The sequence below is a fragment of the Podarcis erhardii genome (genome assembly GCF_964252035.2).
Source record: "Podarcis erhardii genome assembly, chromosome: 10".
Lineage (NCBI taxonomy): Eukaryota > Metazoa > Chordata > Lepidosauria > Squamata > Lacertidae > Podarcis > Podarcis erhardii.
Genome location: NC_138500.1, coordinates 71296514 through 71319756, shown reverse-complemented (window position 1 = coordinate 71319756; position 23243 = coordinate 71296514). Strand labels below are relative to the sequence as shown.

The window sequence follows — 23243 nt, the reverse complement described above, 5'->3', positions numbered from 1 at the left end:
AAGAGCGCACAAAGTCAAACACAGAATTCCTGGTTTAGTACTTTCATTTACAGCGGCACCTCCAGTTACAAACTTAATTCATTCCAGAGGTCCGTTCTTGAGCCGAAACCGTTCTTAACCTGAGATGCGCCTGCACTAATGGGGCCTCCCACTGCTGCCGGCACACGACTTCTGCTTGCATCCCAGGGCAAAGTTTGCAACTAGGAGCTTCTACTCCTGGGTTAGCAGAGCTTGTTACCCAAAGCATTCGTAAGGAGTAACCCAAGGTTCCACTGTACTTTAAAAGCTGATGAAGCAATGGGACCAAGTTTTCCATTTTACAAAATGGTTGTAGGTACTACCACAATATGTATTGTTAGAAACTCAAGTCCATGTGTTATTCAAATAGTCAAACATATCTGAATCTCTGGTGTTCCTCGGCAGCATACTCTGAAGAGTAAATCTGCTGATTTGTGGACCTGTGTCATGTGAACTGAAAGTACAGTGGTGCCTTGCAAGACGAAAAGCCCTCTAGACGAAAGGGTTTTCCGTTTTTTGAGGCGCTTCGCACGACGAATTTCCCTATGGGCTTGCTTCGCAAGACGAAAACGTCTTGCGAGTTTTCCCCCTTCCCCCCCCTTTTTCTAATCCACTAAGCCGCTAATAGCCACTAAGCGCCGCTAATAGCGCTAATCCGCTAAGCCGCTAATAGGGATGCTTCGCAAGATGAAAAAAACACTAGACGAAGAGACTCGCGGAACGGATTATTTTCATCTTGCAAGGCACCACTGTAATAGGAATATAGTGTAATAACATTATTGTTTATATAGGCTTCAAGTCAACTAATCTTTAAATGCATGATCAAACAACAATAAATAATCTAAAATATCTCATGCCTACTCTATACTAGCAAGACATTTTTCGTTCACTCGTCTTGAAAAGAAACAAGACACAGTGCCAGACATCACTGCATGTTGAGATGCATTCATCACTCTTACCAAGAGAGGTTCTCACCTGTTCAGTAAGTAATATTGAGGTATTGCTGTATTTTTTACTTGTTTCAGACCCAAGTGTAACAAATCTTAAAAGAAAGAGAGTTAATGAAATGCACCATATCACTAGTTCCCAATTGTAATGGCAATCAAGGAAGATCTCATGTACATGAAGTAGCTGAAAGGGAAAATAAATAAAACAAACTCAAGGTAGGAAACACATTCAAATTTATATAGACTTCACAGAGAACCAAGTTATCATACAATGTAGATACTTTTACAATGGAGTTAAAGACTAAGGGTACAATGCATAGTTTCTTTTGTGTAAGTCTCGCTGAATTCAATGGAGATGTGTAAAATTACAACATTGTCTAGGGCAACCTCCATTTGTTTCAGTGTGTTTGCAGAGGAGAACCTGATGCACTGTTCACTCAGGTTAAACAGAGCTAATTAAATATCATCTGATTGGTCTTCATTGGTCTTAGAACTGTACTGTTCGTGCAGGCATGTCTGTGTACAGTGGTGCCTTTCAAGACGAAATTAATCCGTTCCTTGAGGCTCTTTGTATAGCGGTTTTTTCGTCTTGCGAAGCAAGCCCATTGACAGCTTAGCGGATTAGCGCTATTAGCGGTTTAGCGGCTTTTAGCGGATCAGCTGATAAGCGGCTTAGGGCTTAGGAAAAGGGGGGGAAAGGGGAAAAAACCCGCAGGAACTCGCAAGACATTTTCGTCTTGCGAAGCAAGCCTATAGGGAAATTTGTTTTGCGAAGCGCCTCCAAAACGGAAAACCCTTTCGTCTAGCGGGTTTTCCGTCTTGCGAGGCGTTCGTCTTGCGGGGCACCACTGTACCAGGGTGTGCAGCTGCTCTGCGCTTCCTGAGTCAAATCACAAATCAACAAAGCAGCTGGAATCAGATCAGGGCCCGCACAAAGCTTGGTTTTGTTTTTCTCTATTCTCTACATCCTTATATCTTTCAATATACAATTTATCTATTTTTCTGAACTCTAGTTCCATGGGTTTTGCAAGAAGCAAGACTGTCTAAATGGTGGCTTTGAAGCACTGGAGGATTTTTTGGTTAAGGCAAAGCAGCAGAGAATTATTATTTTAGTTCGAAGATTATTTTAACTTTTTAAAAAAATTGCCCTATGCTGCTTGTGGAAAAAAATCCTCCTGAATTCTTCAGCACACCACAGGCAGTGATCAGGGTGGATTCACCTTGTAATGCAGTAGTGGGGAATCTCTGGCTTGGGCGTCTAATTAGTTCAAGCAGTAATCCTAATTTGGCCATGTCCCTTTGAAAGCATACTATACAGGGGCTCTCTCTCAGCATCCATCAGCTTATTGGCACTGAGAGGAGTTCCTTTGAAAATGCAGCACCAGTCACTTGATGGGTGCTGAAAGGGAGACCCTAGGAAGTTGTCAACTAACATCATAATGAACTGACGCCACCAGTCAGTCACATCTTATATTAAGGTAAGAAAGAGTAAAAGACAACCCCCCACCACCGCTACTCAAAAATATGAAACTAGTATAGATTTTGGAGTTTTAGTTGGCCTAATAAAGCTATTTGCTGTAATATGGATTAGGGAGGGAAATGAGTATTTCTCTCCTTTGCTCACCAAAGCCCCTGAACCTATTTGTGTGCAAATTAGGAGGCTTAATCCACTTTGGAGAGCTCCTGAAGATTTAATCTGCTTCTGCCAAAAAGGGGAGAAATATAGCAGTTTTTAGTCCCCCCTAAGTGGTTGGGCTCATAATCCAATCACAGAAAGATTGGAACAGATCAGTTGTTGTTTTATTAACTACAGATATACAAAGCAAACAGTTGAACAACATTCAGGCGTCCTGCAAATCTTTAGGTCCACGCATGCACACAGAGTGTGCACGCATATTTTCTGGTTAGATAAGTTTTTTAATTAAGTAAATTGGTTCTTTCCTTACCTGTGCACAGCAGATAAATACAGCCGAAATAGTCAACAAAAAAGCAGATGAGACTATTACATCAACTGACCGTTGAGGACCTCGACGCTGAAAATAAAAGGGAAACTTAGTAATTCTCTGGAGGGATTAACCATAGAAACCTGGTAAATGGGGTGACATGTCTATAGACTGATCATGCAATTAAATGACGTTTTAAATGCAATATATCAAGTACTTGCTTCCTATGGTTTAAAGGAGTATGGTGTTAAGCATGCTTATTAATAATGACAAGGGAGAAATAGTGGCTGGAAGAAAATTGTTCTAATAAGACAGCCATGAATTGAAATTGTCTTGATCACAAGAGTCTGAATTTCAGCTGCATCACCACAATCTCTTGAAAAGCCATTCCCCAATTACCATGTGCTACAATCCACCTCCTACAAGTAATGCACAGGGGGGGGGGGGGGGGAACATGAAAATATATCTGCTATCAATCTAACAAGTCACCTACAGTAATGCAATGCATACAATACTCTCTGAAAGTTAGAATCATAGAATCATAGAATCATAGAGTTGGAAGAGACCACAAGGGCCATCGAGTCCAACCCCCTGCCAAGCAGGAAACACCATCAGAGCACTCCTGACATATGGTTGCCAAGCCTCTGCTTAAAGACCTCCAAAGAAGGAGACTCCACCACACTCCTTGGCAGCAAATTCCACTGTCGAACAGCTCTTACTGTTAAGCAGCATACAAACAGGACATAGAAAAAACACTATTTCTAAGACTAGGGACAGCAGGACTGAAGAGAAATTAGCTTACTGTAGGATTTCCTGCCTTGTGTGTGGGGTGTAGACATAAGAAATATCAGTTGCTTAGAAAGACAGTATGACCAAGTCTTGAGAACCCCAAACAAAAGTTCTCGAATTAGAGGATAAAAGTGCAGAGCTGGTTTATTAAGAAGCTGAACCACTGATATTCTGCAACTTTTATTGAGGGACAATGAACTGCTATGTCATGGATAGGCAACCTAAGGCCCAGGGGCCAGAGGCGGAACGATCACCTTCTCAATTCCTGGTCCAGGAATCAGAGTATTTTTACGTGAGTAGAATGTGTCTTTTTATTTAAAATGCATTTCTGGGTTATTTGTGGGACATAGGAATTCGTTCTTTCCCCCCAAAAAATATAGTCTGGCCCACCACATGGTCTGAGGGACGGGTGGATCAGCCCACAGCTGAAAAAGGTTGCTGACCCCTGTGCTATGCTAACCTGGAATGGTAGGACTCATCAGCTTTAGGTTTCACTGCTAAGTTCTTCCAGGTGAGTAACGCCCTACTTTTAGGCCCTTTAGCTCCCTCTGCTGGATTGTAAGACAGCTAATTAACAACAAAATGGTCTTTTTTCTTTAACACATCTGTAAATCTTCAACAAGAACAAAATAGGAGGCATGAACAATGTGTTTAGCTACACAGGGGACAAGGGGTAGATGAACAACATTAAAGTGTCCTGCTATGATTATTATATAATACCACTGCTTTGGTGCAAGATGAGACAATGGGAAAGTCTGTATGATTATATATCAGCTTAATAAATCAATGTATGAAACCCTTTCATGAAACCCCTTTACTCAAACCTAGAAACCTTTCATTAACTAAAGTTTCCTGTTTCATCTAAATTGGTAAGCCATGGTTAACAGCTTTTGAACAAGTAAAGACATGAAGCCTACTTCATGATTGTAATGGTTCTAGGGGTTGCTCGTGCGTAAGCCGGTGCAAACACCTGGGTGTATTGCCTGAGTGAACCTTTTCTGTCTGGACAGCCACTCACCCGTGGCTGTCTCAATCGCTGGCTGAATCCGTCAGTGGGCGTTTCTTAAACTTCTTCCATCAAAGAAGCTCTTTGACGCCTAGTCTCCTCCTACTCTCTCTGCGCGAAAGCCTTCTGCGCAAGGAGGGAGTAGGCAGCGGAGGACCTCTACTCTCCCCGCTGGTCCCCGGCAAAGAGTCATGGGACCGCCTCGCCACTTCCCCCATCTGCCCCCCTTCTCCACTGGTGCTACGCTGATTCTCTTCCCCAGAAGATGGGCTGCCTCTCCCAATCCCGGGATGCTCTCTGGAATCCCTCTGGATTTTGCTCTCTCCCTCCGGCACTGATGGCAGTTCCCTGACAATGATTTAATATATTACTTGTTCTGAACTTGTTAATCAGTTTCCTAGCTCAGACAAAAGGAAAAACTATTGTTAACAGAATATTTTCCTCCTTATTTGTCTGCCAGCTTGCACAAAGGATCACTGCTCATGTGGTCAAAAGACTAAATCATATCTCAACTTATTTATGTGGTTCAAAGTGGTCAACACTTCTACGATTAACAAATATTTTGTGTAGTAAACTTTTTTGGGTATTTTTTCATTGTTTTGAGATAGCAAAACATTCATTATCATGGAAGAACAAGCCAGCCGCTGATGATCATACTGAGATGGATAAGATGACACTACATCTATTGTGGAGCTGCAATATATCCCCTCCAGTGACCCTTGAATAGCATGAGAAGAAGTATTGCCTGCCATTGATATGGGAAAAAAGGGAAACCAAGTTCCACCAAACCTGTCTCTCTTTGAAATTGTGCGGGAAACTTTGAGAAGCCCTTAAAGTTCTGTAGAAAAATCTACAGAGGTAAAACCAAAAATGTACCATCTACATATATGGAAACATTGAGTAGAGGGGAAACATTATTTAAATAGTATATTCATAACACACTTCCAGTATAATTGACTCTCGGATGAAAGATCTCCTCCCACAGTAGAAGCTCTTCAAATGGCTAGCAATGTAATAGTACCAGCATTAGCCACTGCAAAGAGTATTTCCCCCACACATGTAAAGTATGTGCTCCAATGCTCCAGAGAGCAACCAAACTGAACCCGAAGGGGGAAAAACAAACAAAAACAACACAGAGTGTGGGGAGGGGAGAGAGAAAATTCAACACAGTATGGGCAAGGGTCTTGTAACATTCAGCATCAGATACAGCATCAGAGCAGCATTTAACAGATGCCTGTGACACTAACGCAGAAACATTCTCTACACTGCTGGAAATGTAATGGTGACATATGAGGACTAAAATAACACCATTTCCCAGAAACATCTGTCAGAAGTGTTATTAATAGTTACATTTTTAGTCCTGTGCTTTTTAAAGTCCATCAAGAAAACAACCTTCCTTTTTATTTCTTCCTTAACTAAGGCAAAGAGTCAGCCAATTTATAAAACAACTAAAAGGTATTGCCCTAAGGTTTCTTCTTTATAAATGAGGCTTCTTTCCACAATATTTTAGACTACAAAAATGAAATTATTATGCCAAACTGTGTTGTTTTAAAACCACTGTGCCCAACCAGAATCAAGAAACTTAGCCTTATAAAAATGTGACCTGCTATAAAACTAAGACTGGCAGAAGATCTCAGTTGCTCACCTCTTGATTTTCACAATGAGAAATACTTACTTACCTGTACGACAAAGCTCAGGAGAAATGCAAAAATTCAGAAGAGGGCAATGCTCAGTACTAAGTACTGTCAGTATAACACACATCTGGTTTAAAAGCATATATGGCAAACAAAAAATAAGGGCCAACAAACCTTTAGATAGGAGCGGAGGGAAAGCCACATTTTAATATTCTGCACCTTCTTTAGTCGAAAGTGAGGAACCTCAGACTTCCGTGCCCTTCTTGCAGATGTTAGGTGGCCAAAGAGTTTGGCAAAAAGTAGCCTCTGTAAGCGATAAGTTACGTTTAGTGAATTAAGAAATGAAATGCATTTGGAATACCAATACAGATTTTTAAACCATTGTAAAGACGTTGTAACTTTAGATACTTTACATACTGTCCATACTTTAATATTGTGGTCAAATTAAAGTTGGAAATTTCCATTTCCATACTTTATATATTAATTCTCAGGTATAAATCATAAATAATAGGAAAATAATAATTTTTATTTTCCTTTTAATTCTATTTTATTTTCCTTTTAATTTTTAATTCTATAATTTTTTTGAAGAAGAGGTTGCAAATTTTAAAATAGTAAGATAATAAATATCTAAAACTGTGTTCTATATCAAAAACATATATGCCAAAAAGCAAAACATAATAATACATTGCAGTTTCTTTCTTCATGTGAATGAGGAGTTTGCTGCAAATGCCTTACCTGTTTGTAGGTTCTCTCAGCCACACATAATAAAAAGAAGAATATCCATACAAGGGAAACACGAACTATGAAGCATACTATAACCATGGAAAGAACCATTATGTCTCCATTTGACCCAAATGCAATCGTATAAAGTTCAGCAGCAGAATGTGTAGTTAAATGCTCCAGATCCTTAGCTTGGGAAATTCGAAATACAAACGGTGTTAAACCCAGGATTAGAGAGACAACATTTCCAAAAATCTGATATCCTATTCCTGGTACATAGCTGTTTACCTAAAGATGAGAGAAATATATATTTTTAAAACTCAACACAGCAACCACAACTTCTTATTTATACCGCGCGATCTAAATACTATAAACAACAAAACCCCAGCAGTATAATATAAAGTAGCATGTTAAGAAATACTGTTTAGTGATTGTTTGCAAAATACGCTTAAAATATGTAATATACCAGAATGATTTTCAAGTTTGTTAAGACAGAGTTAAAAGGTCAATATAAAAAGGACAATTCCTAGGGCCTATACATATACAGTGGTGCCTCGCAAAACGAAAAGAATCCGTTCCGCGAGTCTCTTCGTCTAGCGGTTTTTTCGTCTTGTGAAGCAAGCCCATTGACGGATTAGCGCTATTAGCGGCTTTTAGCGGCTTAGCGGATAAGCAGATAAGCGGCTTAGCGGCTTAGAAAGGGGGGGGAGGGGGGAAAACCCGCAGGAACTCGCAAGACATTTTCATCTTGCGAAGCAAGCCCATAGGAAATTCGTTTTGCGAAGCACCTCAAAACGGAAAACTCTTTTGTCTAGCGAGTTTTCCGTCTTGCGAGGCATTCGTCTTGCGGGGCACCACTGTAGGTGATGAAGGGCCAAAGGATCGAAAATGATAACAAGTTGCATTCTAAGAATCTCAAGCAAAATTCCACTCATGAAATTCAGTTTTCATAGAATAGAATGACAGAATTGTAGAACTGGAAAGAACCTTAAGAGTCATCTAGTCCAAATTTCTGCAATGCAGGAATCTAAACTAAAGTATCCATGGCAGATGGCCATCAAACCTCTGCTTAGAAACCTCCAAGGAGGGAAAGTCCACAGTCCCCCAAGGAAGACCACTTTATTTCTGTTTTCTTGCCTCCTACTCACTGTAGATCCCTGATGTTCCCCAAAAGGGAAACCCATGGGAACAGTATGGGATATGGAGGAGGGAAGGGGATCATTAGCCAAAATCAAGGAAATGCTCCTGCTTGCACAATTAGTCTTTTGAATCCAACCTAATATTTCTGAAACTTTGGGGGGGAAAAGTTGTTCAGGTTAGCCAGCCTTTCATGCTCATGTGTAGTGGTGTTCTAGTTTTACAGGGTGAACTAATTAAACCTACTCAATTTTTATTCTGCCAATAAATTGTGGGTCTTTTATTTATTTATTATATGGGCTACCAGTGGTCAGCTGCTCTGTGTAATCTGAACACAGGGCAAAGGAAGTGAGGCAAACTCTAGGCAGGTCTGCCCCGCTTGTGGCTAAAAAGAAAAGATCGTGTCCACTTTTATGACTGAATACGAAGCAAATTGAAACCTACAGAACTGCAACATGGTATAGAAATCACTGTGCACCCCTTCAGGGAAACATAAGTATCTTTAACTTGGGTAAAGCCAAGTAAAATATTTCAAATACATACTCACTCTGTTCATTATCATGCCACTGATCTCAAGCACCGACATATCAGCCTTTTTGCAGTCATTACCTTCCCAAACAATTGCACTTACTTTTTCGAGCCCAGGATTAGAACTATGAAACCAGGGCAAGTGACTCTGTGTAAAAAGAAAAAAGGGGGAAAGGAAAAAAAGAAGAAGGTGTTATTCTGGACAATGTATAGTAAGCACTAATTTACCATTACAAAAAAGTATTTCATTACCAAAAATGCCTATTTGCAAATAACTATATTTTGTTCAGTTTACCTCTTTTTCTGCCACAATTAAGAGTTTGGATTTGATATCCCGTTTTATCACTACCCAAAGGAGTCTCAAAGCGGCTAACAATCTCCTTTCCCTTCCTCCCCCACAACAAATACTCTGTGAGGTGAGTGGGGCTTGAGAGACTTCAGGGAAGTGTGACTAGCCCAAGGTCACCCAGCAGCTGCATGTGGAGGAGCGGGGAATTGAACCCGGTTCCCCAGATTACGAGACTACTGCTCTTAACCACTACACCACACTGGTTCTAACTCACAATAGATTTGGTAGGATACGCAATGTGGTCTTTTCCCACTTACCTGGTGAAATGGGTCATCTCTGTACTCTTTCTTTATACATGTGTTAACTTGAGAGTTTTCCACATCTGTCTCACTGGTGCAAGAAGAGCGGCACTCTGCACAATGCAAAAGGTCCTCCCACAATACATCTTCTGTCTCAGACTCTGGTCTTGTACTCTCAGAATCTTGTCTAGAACTTGAACATCGCGAACTGCAACTAGTGCCTGATTTAGGGATATCCTGAAAGATAGACATTGCATATTTGAAGGAGAACATGTTTTTTTTCTTGTTTCAATAATAAACTCATTTTTTCCTAAAACTGCATTTGCTTCTTATTCCAGATTCCTGTTTGGATCTATTTTGTAGCTTGGCATGGGAGTGGGAACTTTAGCTAAACCCTTTCCAACAGAAGAAAAAAATGTCTGTAGACAATATTTATTAGAACCAGTAGTCTGGTACGCTGGAAGAATGCAAGGATAACAACCATAACAACCAGTACTCTGGTATGCTAAAGGAATGCAAGAAATCAGCTAGGTAGAGCAATTTCACTTAATCACAGTTTGCTGAATAAAACAATGGACAGCAAGTGAATAAGATAAGCAGATGTTAATAAAGAAGGACATTTAAGAATAATTATATTTAATCATGTATTATTAAAATCAGAGAGTTGGGGAGGTCTATTCAGAGGAGTTAAAAGATTTCTGATTGGCTTAGATTTGATGAAGTAGGTTGTAACTGCTATAGGATCTCTTACTGTAAGCCTATGATAGCTTAATAGTAATCACATGTGTAGCACAAAAATGTTTAAGAACACTGCTTATTTGTGCCATGTTGCAGTCTCCCTTTGATTTTTCAGTAGACTCTCCCTTGGTACAGTTGTGCCAGTAAAGGAATAGTTTTCAATCAAAGCCTGTGTCTGCTTGTTATTCCACTGGGACCCCAGGCCATCATAACCCCTAGAAATTTCTTCATACTCATATAATGCCAAACATTAGTCTGTTTTAAACATTCAGTTGATAGCCAACTTGAATTAAAAATCAAAAACATACCTAGAGCCCCTTTTGTAAAAATAAAGCCTTTTTGTCATGCAAAAACAGACATTTGGTATTTAGAATTTAAAAAGGTAAAGGTACCCCTGCCCGTACGGGCCAGTCTTGACAGACTCTGGGGTTGGTGCGCCCATCTCACTCAAGAGGCCGGGGGCCAGCGCTGTCCGGAGACACTTCCGGGTCACATGGCCAGCATGACAAGCTGCATCTGGCGAGCCAGCACAGCACACGGAACGCCGTTTACCTTCCCGCTGGTAAGCGGTCCCTATTTATCTACTTGCACCCGAAGGTGCTTTCGAACTGCTAGGTTGGCAGGCGCTGGGACCGAACGACGAGAGCGCACCCCGCCGTGGGGATTCAAACCACCGACCATACGATCGGCAAGTCCTAGGCGCTGAGGCTTTAACCCACAGCGCCACCCGCGTCCCTATCATTTAGAGTTAGTGATGTTTATATTTCTAAAATAGTATGTCTTCTGATAATTTTCTAGCTTTATAGCTTTATTACAAACTCTAACAAACATAACAAAGCACTGGGTTTGTTAGCCCAATGGGACATCTTATTCCTTGCTCTAATATTGCCACTTAGCTCTGTCCTTATTCCCCCTTGGCTGCTGTTGTTGGGGGGGGGGGGTTAGCACAACTCATGCTATGGCTTCTACACCAGTGTAGAACAGCCATACACATTCTTGTACTACAACCACCCAACAAAAAGAAAGAGCTGACACCAAGAGAATATCTCTAGAAAGTCAATTTTGCAACCTGAATAGGCCTATCCGTGACAGTCACCCACTTGGCTGCCCCCCCCCCCCCTTAAGAATATCAACTCACTAAACAGGGAAGCTGTTATAGATGGGAAATAATTTTTCCAATTATATATCTTACTGATTTCATGAAAGTTTGTTTGAGATCATTGCAAGAGCATACCTCCACAGGGTAATGTTTCTTATAATGATGGGATTTCCTATTCCGAAATGTGCAGTCACTGGAAGCACGTTCTGCATTACGGCGCAAGGGATATCCTGCTTCTGGTCCCTCTTCGCTTGAAACTTCATCAGATACATTTGTCACTGTTCTGTGATTATCCTAGATCAATTAAGAATTGGGTGTTAGTAAAAGCTATTTTTTTACTTCAAATGTAACATAATTCCACTTTGCATGTATTACAATTATTCTCTATACATCTTTATAATCGTAAAATCAGACATAATATTTCCTCCACCATCACCATAGTACTGTTACTATGCAACAAGGTCATCTGCACACTGCTTACTGAAGAATTGCAGGAAAAAATTCAGAGTACATGGTTAGCCAACCTAACAAGTATCTTCTGTATTGTTATGAGCTTGTGGGTGCTAGACATTTCTAAATTCCTACATCTTGTGTAGCATGTTCCACAGTTTCACAAGGCACTGTCTGAAGAGAGGTCAATCAAGTCCCTTGAAGACTTAAGTCAAGGGACTTAAGAAGACTTCTTGGAGAGACAAGCTTGTACAGCAAGGAGTTCGCTATGGGCTAGCAGGGACATCTGGCCAAGGATGCTGTGTGAACTGCCCATTCTCTTTTTCTCCCAATCTGATTGGCAAATAAAGTACTCTGCCTGGGTTGCAATCTCTAAAGAGCAGAAGGAGCACTTTATCTTCCAATCAGGAGATAAAATTCCTAACCAGTGCTTTAGAGATCCTCTGTAAAAAGCAGAGAGAGGGATATTTTTTCTCTGAACTTAGTGCTAAACATCACAGGTCTAAGACTGGAGGTAAATCCTGTATGGTCTAAGATTAAAAGGCTGTATTTTCACAAACCACAACTCTAGTGTTGCAGTGGGGTGACTTTTACTTTGCACAAAAGGTTCTGTGTAAAGTCAGCACCCTAGACCGGAAAAGTAAAAAATCAAAGAAATTGGGTGTGACAAAAATCCTTGGCTAATGTTTCCTGCCTGTGCTTAGAAGATCCCCCTTATATTTCCCACAATATTTTCCTTAATGTCCATAAGTGGACCTAATAGTTAAAAGGTTTGCAGCAAGCCAGGATATTAGACTAACTTCAGCCTATGATTTAGTATCCTGGCTAATTCCAAAGCTGTTAACCAATAATTGTGACGCTACAGGTAATGGAAGATTTCATTGTTTTTTGCTGACTCCTATAAATATAAAGGGGTTGTGTTTGCGAGCAAAAGACTTGTTTATATTTCAGCCTATTCATATGAGATCTGATCATCTAAAATGCATGCGAGAGAGGTAGGGAGGGGAAAAGCATTGGGTGAGGTGGCCTTTTTGTCTTAGCCCAGCATGGGAATTCTTGCATTCTCATAATATGAAAATATTGATGCTAAACTATAAAAATATTCTAGAAGAAATGAGACACTCACTTTGTGATGATTTGTATTACTGAATGAATTTCTGACAGCTCCTGTGCTCCAGCATGTCTCTTCTGATCTGATAACTTCACACTGCGGCTCCTGGGATTGTAAAACATCTTCATTGTTTTTACCGGTCTTTTTCCCATCAAGTGAGACATACCCATTGTCAGTCTCTGTTGACTTATCTATTGAATTCTTTGCTTTCTTTGCTCTAGAGTTAAACATATACATAAAATAATTGTTTGCATTACAGTTCCTCCGTATCTTGTCTCCCAAATTTCTATGCTGTACAAGAACAGAAACCTGCATGCAACATTTCACATATGAACAGATGGTACATTTTAATCTACCAAGTTCCCCCAAAGAATCACTAATTCGGGATATATAAATCTGCCAAAGTCAACTGCTAGTCTTGAAGGCGATAGGTTTGGATATGCCCATGAACAAAGCAAGTCAGAAATTTGTCAGACTGTCATGGTTCCCCCTTGAAAACATGTCATTTTGAACTATCCATGGCTAATTGTACCTTATTCCTCTATAAATTTATTTCTATGTACTACTTAAAGCAATAGTAGAGTATAAGGCCTCTCTAAGCAGCAGAATCTCAACAAAAGGCTAGATGAAGGTGATAAAATGCATCACAAAAGAGAACAGCAGCAAAGGATACACAAAAGATACATAATAACTCCAAGTGGCTTGGAACACGCTGCTTATTTTATACCAGCTAAATTACTTTATTTTGCTTATTCTGTGTTTTGTTTCGTTGGTCCTCAATTTGATTGTATATTCTGCATGGCTTTGGCAGGGGAGGGCGGGATATAAATAAAATGCTATTGTTATTATATTTAATAATTATGGTCTACGAGGTGGGGAGAAGCCACCTCTTGATGGTAGTAGTGAACAACATTGCTGCGAATGGCATCCTTGGAAGGGAAAGCAAAATCTCTGGCTTTCACCACTGTGCATGTGCCTAGGCCAGAATGGAGGTGGGGAGGGGGCAGGTGGGCCAATTGGCATGGGCCTATGATTTTCAGGAGACCTACTCCAAGTCCCCCGGTAGAGGCAAAGGGGGACCTTTTGGTAAAGATTATTGAAATGGGGCCCACATTTCCCATCAGATCTGGGCCTATTACCAGCTTTGCACAGCCCTGCTTGTGCCCTCAGGAGGAAACTGATTCCCAAGGTAACAGGGAGATAAACACAGTCCTTGTCAACTCTGCCCTTATGGCAGCGTCAAAGAGACTCTTCAGACCTATCTCCTTCATACAGAAGACAAACTGGGAAGTTGAGACCTGGGTCTCTTCCCCACATTCTAGTTTTCAGCCAATCAGCTTTCAGCACTGCCTATTGGGCCTCAGTCCACCAATTAATTTGGATCAAATATTGAAGCAAGAAGGTAAGATGTGGGTATCAGTAAAGTAGAAACTAAATACAAAGTATATCTGTCTGAATTAATCCCTCAAATCACAGTGTTAAAAAGGTCACAGCTATGAGAAGCTGAGGTTCCCAAGGACAGCCACACCTTTTAATGCTAATCTGCATGTGCGCACACACGAAAGGGATTCAAAAGAGAAAGAATCTGAAACATCCACTGTTTTAAAAATATCCTCTATTTCAAGTCTATAGGTAGAACATAACCCAGAACAAAGAACAAAAGAAGTCAACAAAACAAACACACCCTTAATTTGTTAATGCCTGTGGTCAATGAACTGGAAAGGAAGCCACTATATTAAAAAAGAAGCAAAGTACAATCAACAAAGCAGAGAATTAAACTACCTTTTTGTCATAATCTAATCTCTTATGAAAATCTAATACAATCTGGCTTTCTCTTGAGTAGCAGCTCTACATGGGGGAGTGCAAAACCTTGTGGGGAGGTCAGGCTTCCAGGCCTCTGATCCTGTACCCATTAGGTTAGAATCTGTAGGAGGAAACTTGGTGAACCAGTTAAACCAGTTCCTTTGTTATGGTAATAGCTACTCAGCTAAGCGGGTACTCATGGGACGCGGGTGGCGCTGTGGGTATAACCTCAGTGCCTAGGGCTTGCCGATCGTATGGTCGGCGGTTCGAATCCCCGTGGCGGGGTGAGCTCCCGTCTTCGGTCCCAGCTCCTGCCCACCTAGCAGTTCGAAAGCACCCCTAAGTGCAAGTAGATAAATAGGTACCGCTTTATAGCGGAAAGGTAAACGGCGTTTCCGTGTGCTGTGCTGGTGCTGGCTCGCCAGAGCAGCTTCATCACACTGGCCACGTGACCCGGAAGTGTCTCCGGACAGCGCTGGCCCCCGGCCTCTTAAGCGAGATGGGCGCACAACCCTAGAGTCGGACACGACTGGCCCATACGGGCAGGGGTACCTTTACCTTTTTTTACTGAGCTAAGCACCCATCATCAGCATCTTAGAGAGGAATGGGTGGGCCATTTCCCACTTCACTTTACTGGATGCCAGGTCACCCTAGGATGGAGAACAACAGGACAACAGTGGATGTGTTTGGGTTTTGACCAAAGTTAGAAGAGGCTGCATTGCTCTGTGCTGGACCCAAAACTATGGCTTCTCCCTGGGAACCTAATGGGGAGGCAAGATCTGCTGGAGTGTTAAAGCTGTGAGCCCCTCCACCTCATTCTCAGGTAGTATATATGTGTAAATAAAGACACATATTAGAAAATCATAAAGATACCAGAGTCTCAATTGACCTTCATTCCAAGGAAACAAAATCCTGGGTAAGTGCTGGAACCCCAGGAGTCTTTCGTAGCTCAGTGATTCAGATGCGTGCAATACTATTTTTCCAAGATAGTCATTTGGTTACCGCAAAGGAATTTTGACAGAAAGGGCGGCAATGAGGGCCAGAACAATTGCATAAATTTCCTCAATGGTCAGCAGGCAAAGTTGCTAGACACTTCTGTTGTTGGGGAGTTTGCACGAAAATAGTCAAGAAAGCTAAAAGATGGTTAGAGAACATGCCTCACACTTACTATCCTGCTCCAGCAAGAAAGAGGGAACAGCAGCTGCATTTTTTATGTAGGACTGGGGGAAGAGGTGAAATTATAAGCTTTGTGATCTGCAAAGTCTCTTTTGAGGGACTGTATCTCAACATTGGGATGCGGGTGGCGCTGTGGGTTAAACCACAGAGCCTAGGACTTGCCGATCAGAAGGTCGGCGGTTCGAATCCCCGCAACGGGGTGAGCTCCCGTTGCTCGGCCCCTGCTCCTGCCCACCTAGCAGTTTGAAAGCACGTCAAAGTGCAAGTAGATAAATAGGTACCACTCCAGCGGGAAGGTAAACGGCGTTTCCGTGTGCTGCTCTGGTTCGCCAGAAGCGGCTTAGTCATGCTGGCCACATGACCCAGAAGCTGTACACCGGCTCCCTCGGCCAATAAAGCGAGATAAGCGCCGCAACCCCAGAGTCGGTCACGACTGGACCTAATGGTCAGGCGTCCATTTACCCTTTACCTTACCTATCTCAACATCTGATGTCGGACGGACAGTGGAATTTGCTGTTTGTAGGAGCCTTAAGCTCATCCTGTATATATATATATATTTAAGAAACTTAAATATTACAGGAATACCTTAAGCCTCCAATGAGATTTTTTTTCCAAAGAAAATCAAAGCCAGCTAAATGTGGTTTCCCTGGAACTTCTTGCCACTCAGGGAAACAAGTGTGCATTTTGTTTAAAACTAGAAGTTAGAGCTTCCCTATGAGGAAAGGTTACAGCATTTGGGGTTTTTTTAGGGAAAAGGTAAGAAGATGTGACATGATTGAAGTTTATACAATTAAGCATGGCAGAGAGAAAGTGGATAAAGGAAATCTTTTCTCCCTCAAGCCTAACACTAGAACTTGTGGATATCCAATGAAGCTGAATGTTGGAAGATTCAGGGCAGATAAAATATGGTAAGATTGCTCTGCCCAGCAAATACCTGAAACTTGTACTTCCACGTATGCAAAAGGAGAAAAGCTAATCATATTATTTCTACTGTAATTTGTTCCACCTAATACTGAAGCACTAGCAGTAAGACAAGGAGGAACAACACCATGAAGCTTCAAAAACCAAGTTCTGCTGTGATCTACCACTACAAACAGGCTCTTCTGAAGAAAAGTATCAAGGAGTTGCCATATTTAACATTGAACAGAACCTTCAGTCAAAGCACTTTGACTTTGTGAAGGATAGCTTCAAATAACACTTGTTTAACTGGAAACAATCTCATGACTTCAATATTATTGGATTAGCTTTCTCTCTACAAACAAATTTTCTCACTGTGTCATATTCTAGTTTCTTTTTCAATGCTTCTCAAAAAAAGAGGGAAAAAAAAGAGCATATTTAGAGTTCTGTTTAAATTCACTGATGCTAAAGTCAGCCGTCCAAGCATTTTCACATGGGAGCTTCAAGCTTACTACATCAAATACATAATAATGTATAGCTTTTTAAACAACCCAAACTCTCCATGTTTTGCAACATTTCCTACAAAACAAAATTAAGTTTACAGCTTTGAATTTCCTCCATTAGGGTATAAAAGCTGTACCACATCTCTTTAAATAAAAATAATCCAGTTTACATGCAAAGAATTTGACCAGGACTCTGAGTCTTGGGGAAGGAAGGGATTTTTTTTCAAAATGCCTATTTTTGTATCGTAGATGATGCATGTAATTGCTTTGGAAGTCATGAATATTGCTCTGAACACAGAGCACAGCCAAAATGTATTTAAATATGAAAGATTTCCATACCTTGCAACTTCTTTACAGTGAAAGATAAATTACATTGTGTAGAATTTATTAGAAACATTTCTACACAAGAATATTGAAATACAGTACATAATCAAAACATTAAAATAGAGGATGAAAATGCAACTGAAAAATTAGGGCAGAATTAAAATTATAATAATTGAGCTCAAGCACGAGCTAAGGCAGAAATGTGTTTTTAAAATTAAAGAGGGATGGGACCTCTATTGCCTTGATGTGCTTAAATGGCCTGCCAGAAGCAACATGTGATGATTATAGGCCATAATTTTAGTTTATAGGAAACAGCATAATCATATAAGAGCATCAGTGTGACACATGTTAGTGTAATAATGCTGAACACATAAAATGTAAAACATGTAGATGTAGGAAGCTGCACTATCCTTTCTTCTGACTGCTTAATACAAGTGCATTAATATACTTGTTTCTCAACCGTTTGGAACAAATTTTAAAGAAACTAATCATCATTGTTTGGCCAGATGCATAGTTAAAAAGCAGGCTATATGATAATTTACATCTGCAGGATTTAATAGCTTTTAAAGCTTCATATATTACACCAATCAACAAACCTTAGCTTTTTTTGTAATCTAATTGGAGCAAACACCTTTGTTGTTTTTGCTTGCTAGTCAGTCATAGACGGCATCATTTCACTACTGCATAGGTCTTCAGTAGATGGCACATGACCCACAACTACTTCAATGACCCACTCTAAAGTTTATTTATTTATTTATTGTTATATCAACAATAAGCTAAAACCAGATTAAAACACATGCCAACATTCAACATGTCTTGACAAGCTTGCCTAAAGATAAATGTTTTTAGCAGGGTTGAGAACTTTGCCCCAGGATGAGAATGGAAATCGTGCACCAGCGGCGCAGCAGCAACAGGAGGCCCCATTAGTGAAAGCGCACTTCAGGTTAAGAACGGTTTCGGGTTAAGAACGGACCTCTGGAATGAATTAAGTTCATAACCCGTGGTACCACTGTACCAGCCCTTATACTTGAAACAAACAATACAGTGGTACCTCGGATTACATACACTTCAGGTTACATACGCTTCAGGTTACAGACTCCGCTAACCCAGAAATAGTACCTCGGGTTAAGAACTTTGCTTCAGGATGAGAAAAGAAATCGTGTGGTGGCAGTGGGAGGCCCCATTAGCTAAAGTGGTGCTTCAGGTTAAGAACGTTTCAGGTTAAGAACGGACCTCCAGAATGAATTAAGTACTAAACCCGAGGTACTACTGTATTAACTCTCTCCCTAACAACTGCAAACCACCAGCACATAAAATCAGGAGGGGAGAACCCCTAAAAGTAGGGTCTATATAGCAGGCTGAGACGAAATATGAACCCAGATCTGGAATGGCTGAAGACCACTGCATTAATGAACTGAAACTACAATATCAGAATATGGAAACCTACACTGCAAGACAACTAAGCAACTTTAGAAGAACAGAACCTGATTTTTATTTATTTATTTATTACTTTTTCTTGCCCTTTGGCAAGGGTTGAACAATATTTTCCACCTAAATGATCAGTTTCTATATATCCACTTGGCATTTTTAAGAAAAGTTGTCTTCGTTTGCCAAAGTCAGAAGAAGACAGCCACAGGTGCTGGAATACTTTAACAGGATTATACTAATGCTAGCTGGATGTACAGAAGGGTGTCAGCAGTACAGATGAACGATTACTTTGTCAGAAAAAGGATAGTGCATCTTTAAGACAAACAAAGCCTTGAATAAAATACAAACCCCGATAAAAAGAAAGCAGCATGCCAGATATCTCTGAAGACAGCGCCAATACTGTAAGAGGTGCTTGTACCGTAGCTCTGCACTGTTCCTTCCTGTGTGTTATCTGTGGTACTAGAGCCATCTCCTTCCCTATGTACTTCCAAATGTGCTGCTTTCCTTAATTTCCTTCATCAGAAGAGATTAAAAGTGGAAGGCATCTTGTAAGTGTCATTTGCTAGCACTACAACACGGTCAGCGTTCTTGTAAGCATGCAAAGAGCTCTGAATTCAGCCACTGGCTGGGCTTTACAGACAGTTGGGTTATTGCACATGAGAAAAGTTACATTTTCGTCAGCGTCTTCTCTTAAGCACAAAAATCATCCCTCTGAGCTACACAACACCAGTCCAGAAAAAACAAAAATATGAGCACATTATGCATTTAACTAATCACTAACAGCTTCCTGCACCCCATTAGTTAGTTCTATTGTGCTGGTACCAATAAGAGATACCAATCTGTATTGGGTGCAGTTTTTTTTAAAAAAATCACAACAGTATTTATAGCAGTGAAATTTCATGAGAAGGTCAAACACAAATAAAAGGAACTTAGCAGAACAAGAATACCCCCCACCCCCACCATTTTTAAAATAATGCATAATGTCAGATTTTAAGCCTTTTTCAAAAATACCGTATTTTTCACTCTATAGGACGCACCGGACGATAAGACACACCTAGTTGGCGGGGGGGGGGAGGAAACAAGAAGAAAAAAATTCTGAACCCCAGAAGCCAGAACAGCAAGAGGGATCTGGCTTCTGGGATAGCCTCTTGCTGTTCCAGCTTCGGGGACAGCCTTTGAAGCCTCCGCAGCCATCCCCAAGCTAGAACAGCGAGACGGAGCGCTGCGCAGTTCTGGATTCGGGGACAGCCTTTGAAGCCTCCGCAGCCATCCCCAAGCTAGAACAGCGAGACGGAGCCCTGCGCAGTTCTGGCTTCGGGGACAGCCTTTGAAGCCTCCGCAGGGCAGCGGGGTGCCTTCACCCCGCTGCCCTGCGGAGGCTTTGCGCAGCTAATCCCAAGCTAGAACAGCGAGACGGAGCCTGCATTCGCTCCATAAGATGCACACACATTTCCCCTTACTTTTTAGAAGGGAAAAAGTATGTCCTATAGAGCGAAAAATACGGTAGTTTAGATTCTGAAATAAAAAGTAAGCACATGCATAAAAGGCTCACTATGTTAAAATAAACTGTACCTTCGCCTTCTCCCTCCTGTACTTGGAGGTGGTTTAGGGGTTCTTGTTGAAACAATCTGGCAATGCACAGTTCCAAGAAGCAACATGAGCCATACAGGACCTACTACTTCAGTCAGAGGTATATTATGTGTGGCTTCTACTGTATAGAACAAGACTACTGCAGCAACTTTCAAAGACATGGGGAAAAAACAACCAGTGAAGAATTAAATCTGCAACAATAATTCATAATTAAACAAATGATACTGTTCATAAGTCATTTTTTGTTAAACTCAGAAATAAATGTGATCAAACCAAAGTTAAGTATTATTATTATTAATTATTTATACCGCGCCCATCTGGCTGGGTTTCCCCAGTCACTCTGGGTGGCTTCCAAAAGAACACTAAAATACAATAACCTATTAAACACTAAAAGCTTCCCTAAACAGGGCTGCCTTCAGATGTCTTCTGAAAGTTTGGTAGTTATTTTTCTCTTTGACATCTGGTGGGAGGGCGTTCCACAGGGCGGGTGCCACTACCGAGAAGGCCCTCTACCTGGTTCCCTGTAACTTGGCTTCTCGTAGCGAGGGAACTGCCAGAAGGCCCTCGGCGCTGGACCTCAGTGTCCGAGTAGAAGGATGGGGGTGGAGACGCTCCTTCAGGTATACAGGACCAAGGCCATTTAGGGCTTTAAAGGTCAGCACCAACACTTTGAATTGTGCTTGGAAACGTACTGGGAGCCAGTGTAAGGTCTTTTAAGACCGGTGTTATGTGGTCTCGGCAGCCGCTCCCAGTCACCAGTCTAGCTGCCGCATTCTGGATTAGTTGTAGTTTCTGGGTCACCTTCAAAGATAGCCCCACATAGAGCACATTCCAGTAGTCCAATCGAGAGATAACTAGAGCATGCACCACTCTGATGAGACAGTCTGCGGGCAGGTAAGGTCTCAGTCTGTGTACCAGATGGAGCTGATAAACAGCTACCCTGGACACAGAATTGAAGTATTAAAAAAAATCAATACAGGAAATTTAAACATATGAGCAAACTCTCACTGAAATCAATTCATCTGAAAAGCTTGGTTTTTCTACAGTGCTCTATTTTAAAAGTTAACATGTTTTCCGATATTGTTGTGACAAAACCTTTTAAATATAAGCAGTATACATCAAGATTACATTATACTACACTGCATACAAACAACTAAAATGTTTGGCACAAGCTTTCAGATCTGCTGATATCAGAAGACAACTGGAAAACATATTTAAAACCATGGTAACAGTCACAACAAAATAGGATTGGGACAGGCATATAATACAGAACATCTAATATGTGCCTCAATTTGTACCTTTAGGCAAGTTAGTACCTTTGAAGGAGCTGAAATAATGTATCAGTGTAACTGATTTATTGCAGTGCTGCATTGTGGATAATTAATGATCAAGGGACTGTCAGGAACAGTTTGTGCTGATCTGCCCCCCTGCCACTGGCATCACTGATGCTTACCTGGATGGAGATGGGACAAGGTCAGTGCACCAAGAGCTCACTGCCTAGGTAAGTGATGCCCCCCGCCAAGGGCCACTGTTGGGGGCTGAAGCAACTCCCTTATAAAGTTACAACATGATGGCTATATCTTATCACCAGTATCAGAGGCAGTATTCCTCTGAATACCTGACAAACATGACTGCGAAGACTGCTCTTGTGCTTATGTCCTGTAGGCAATGTTGACTGACCATAAGCAAATGATTGGCAACGGTGGACTAAATGGACCTTTGGTCTGATCCAACAGGGCCTTATGTTCTTAACAATTTTAATTTAAATATTGCTGTATAGGTATTACCACACTTAATAAAAAATAAATAGCCGTGGGTAGAATAATAACACTATCTACTATCATATTTGAAACAGGTGGCGAGGAAACTGTCAGTATAGAATACATTTTAATATAGTTTTCTAGTGATATGAAATCACTGTCTAAGCTCAAGGATAAACACTGTGTGTTCTTTAAACTAAACTGTTTCTGTTTCCCTTTGTTAATTTCATTATGTTTCTGTGGAGTGCCAAAATGACATCCTTCTCTCAATTTCGTTTTTTATTCTCACACTGTGAAGTCCTTTTCTTAGAAGTTAACATTTTCAGGAATTGCTGTAATTTAGTTTCATCCTTATAGCAGCTTCTAACTTTTGAGGTAACTTGAGTTTAAAAAATATAAATGGAAATGCATCATTAGAACTCTGAAAAATAAGATTTGGTCCATTTTTTGATCAATGCATTTTTAAAAAACTAATAATGTCATCTAGTTATACCTTGAAGAAGATAAAGGACAAGGAGCCAGAAGAAAATAACCTTTGATGTCACTTGTAGCCACCACCTGAAGAAGAATGGGAAGAAAACAACTCTAACAATCCCCTTTCTAGTCAGAGATGTCCAGGGGCTTTCTGGTTTAGCTTTAGCAAATGCAGAGCCTAAACAGAAGACAAACAAATCACTTAGGTTGCATAGCAATATAGACAATTTACAATTACCATTTGACTAAGATAAAATCCTAAGACTTTGCGTGAGATATATATGCCATATTTACATGGAACATATTCCTGTGTGTGAAGCTGAACTTCTAAAGCTGTGTACTTTCAGCAAAATAAGTAGTAGTACTTCATAAACAACTGTAAATATATTTTATCCTATATGAAACATGTGTCTGGTACAGGAAATCATATGCGGGAACTGTCTCTAAGCTGGGAAAAGAAGTGCAGACTGCCATAGCATGACACATGGGAAATTCCCAATGGAATACTGAGTAATTCATCTTTCTACCATGTAAAACATATAATTATAGTATAATGCTATGCATGTTTAGAAGCGAGACT

The 23243-nt window shown here is 40.8% G+C and overlaps 1 protein-coding gene across 7 annotated transcripts in view; it reads right to left on the bottom strand.

Annotated features, from left to right (window-relative positions):
• The window catches only part of PHTF2 (putative homeodomain transcription factor 2), a 71949-nt gene that overhangs the window by 7162 nt on the left and 41544 nt on the right, over positions 1-23243 (bottom strand). For 5 of the 7 annotated variants that reach the window (XM_081879128.1, XM_081879129.1, XM_081879131.1 and 2 more), the window contains 11 exons: positions 22683-22841; positions 20412-20577; positions 19188-19352; positions 12724-12925; positions 11283-11441; positions 9329-9547; positions 8742-8870; positions 7073-7345; positions 6512-6643; positions 2912-2998; positions 994-1149 (listed from right to left, as the gene is read on the bottom strand). In XM_081879128.1, the coding sequence (XP_081735254.1) occupies positions 994-1149; positions 2912-2998; positions 6512-6643; positions 7073-7345; positions 8742-8870; positions 9329-9547; positions 11283-11441; positions 12724-12925; positions 19188-19352; positions 20412-20577; positions 22683-22841 (1847 nt within the window). Of the gene's footprint in view, positions 1-993; positions 1150-2911; positions 2999-6511; positions 6644-7072; positions 7346-8741; positions 8871-9328; positions 9548-11282; positions 11442-12723; positions 12926-19187; positions 19353-20411; positions 20621-22682; positions 22842-23243 lie in introns of those variants that run through there. The other 2 variants (XM_081879134.1, XM_081879133.1) reach the window with 2 other exon arrangements.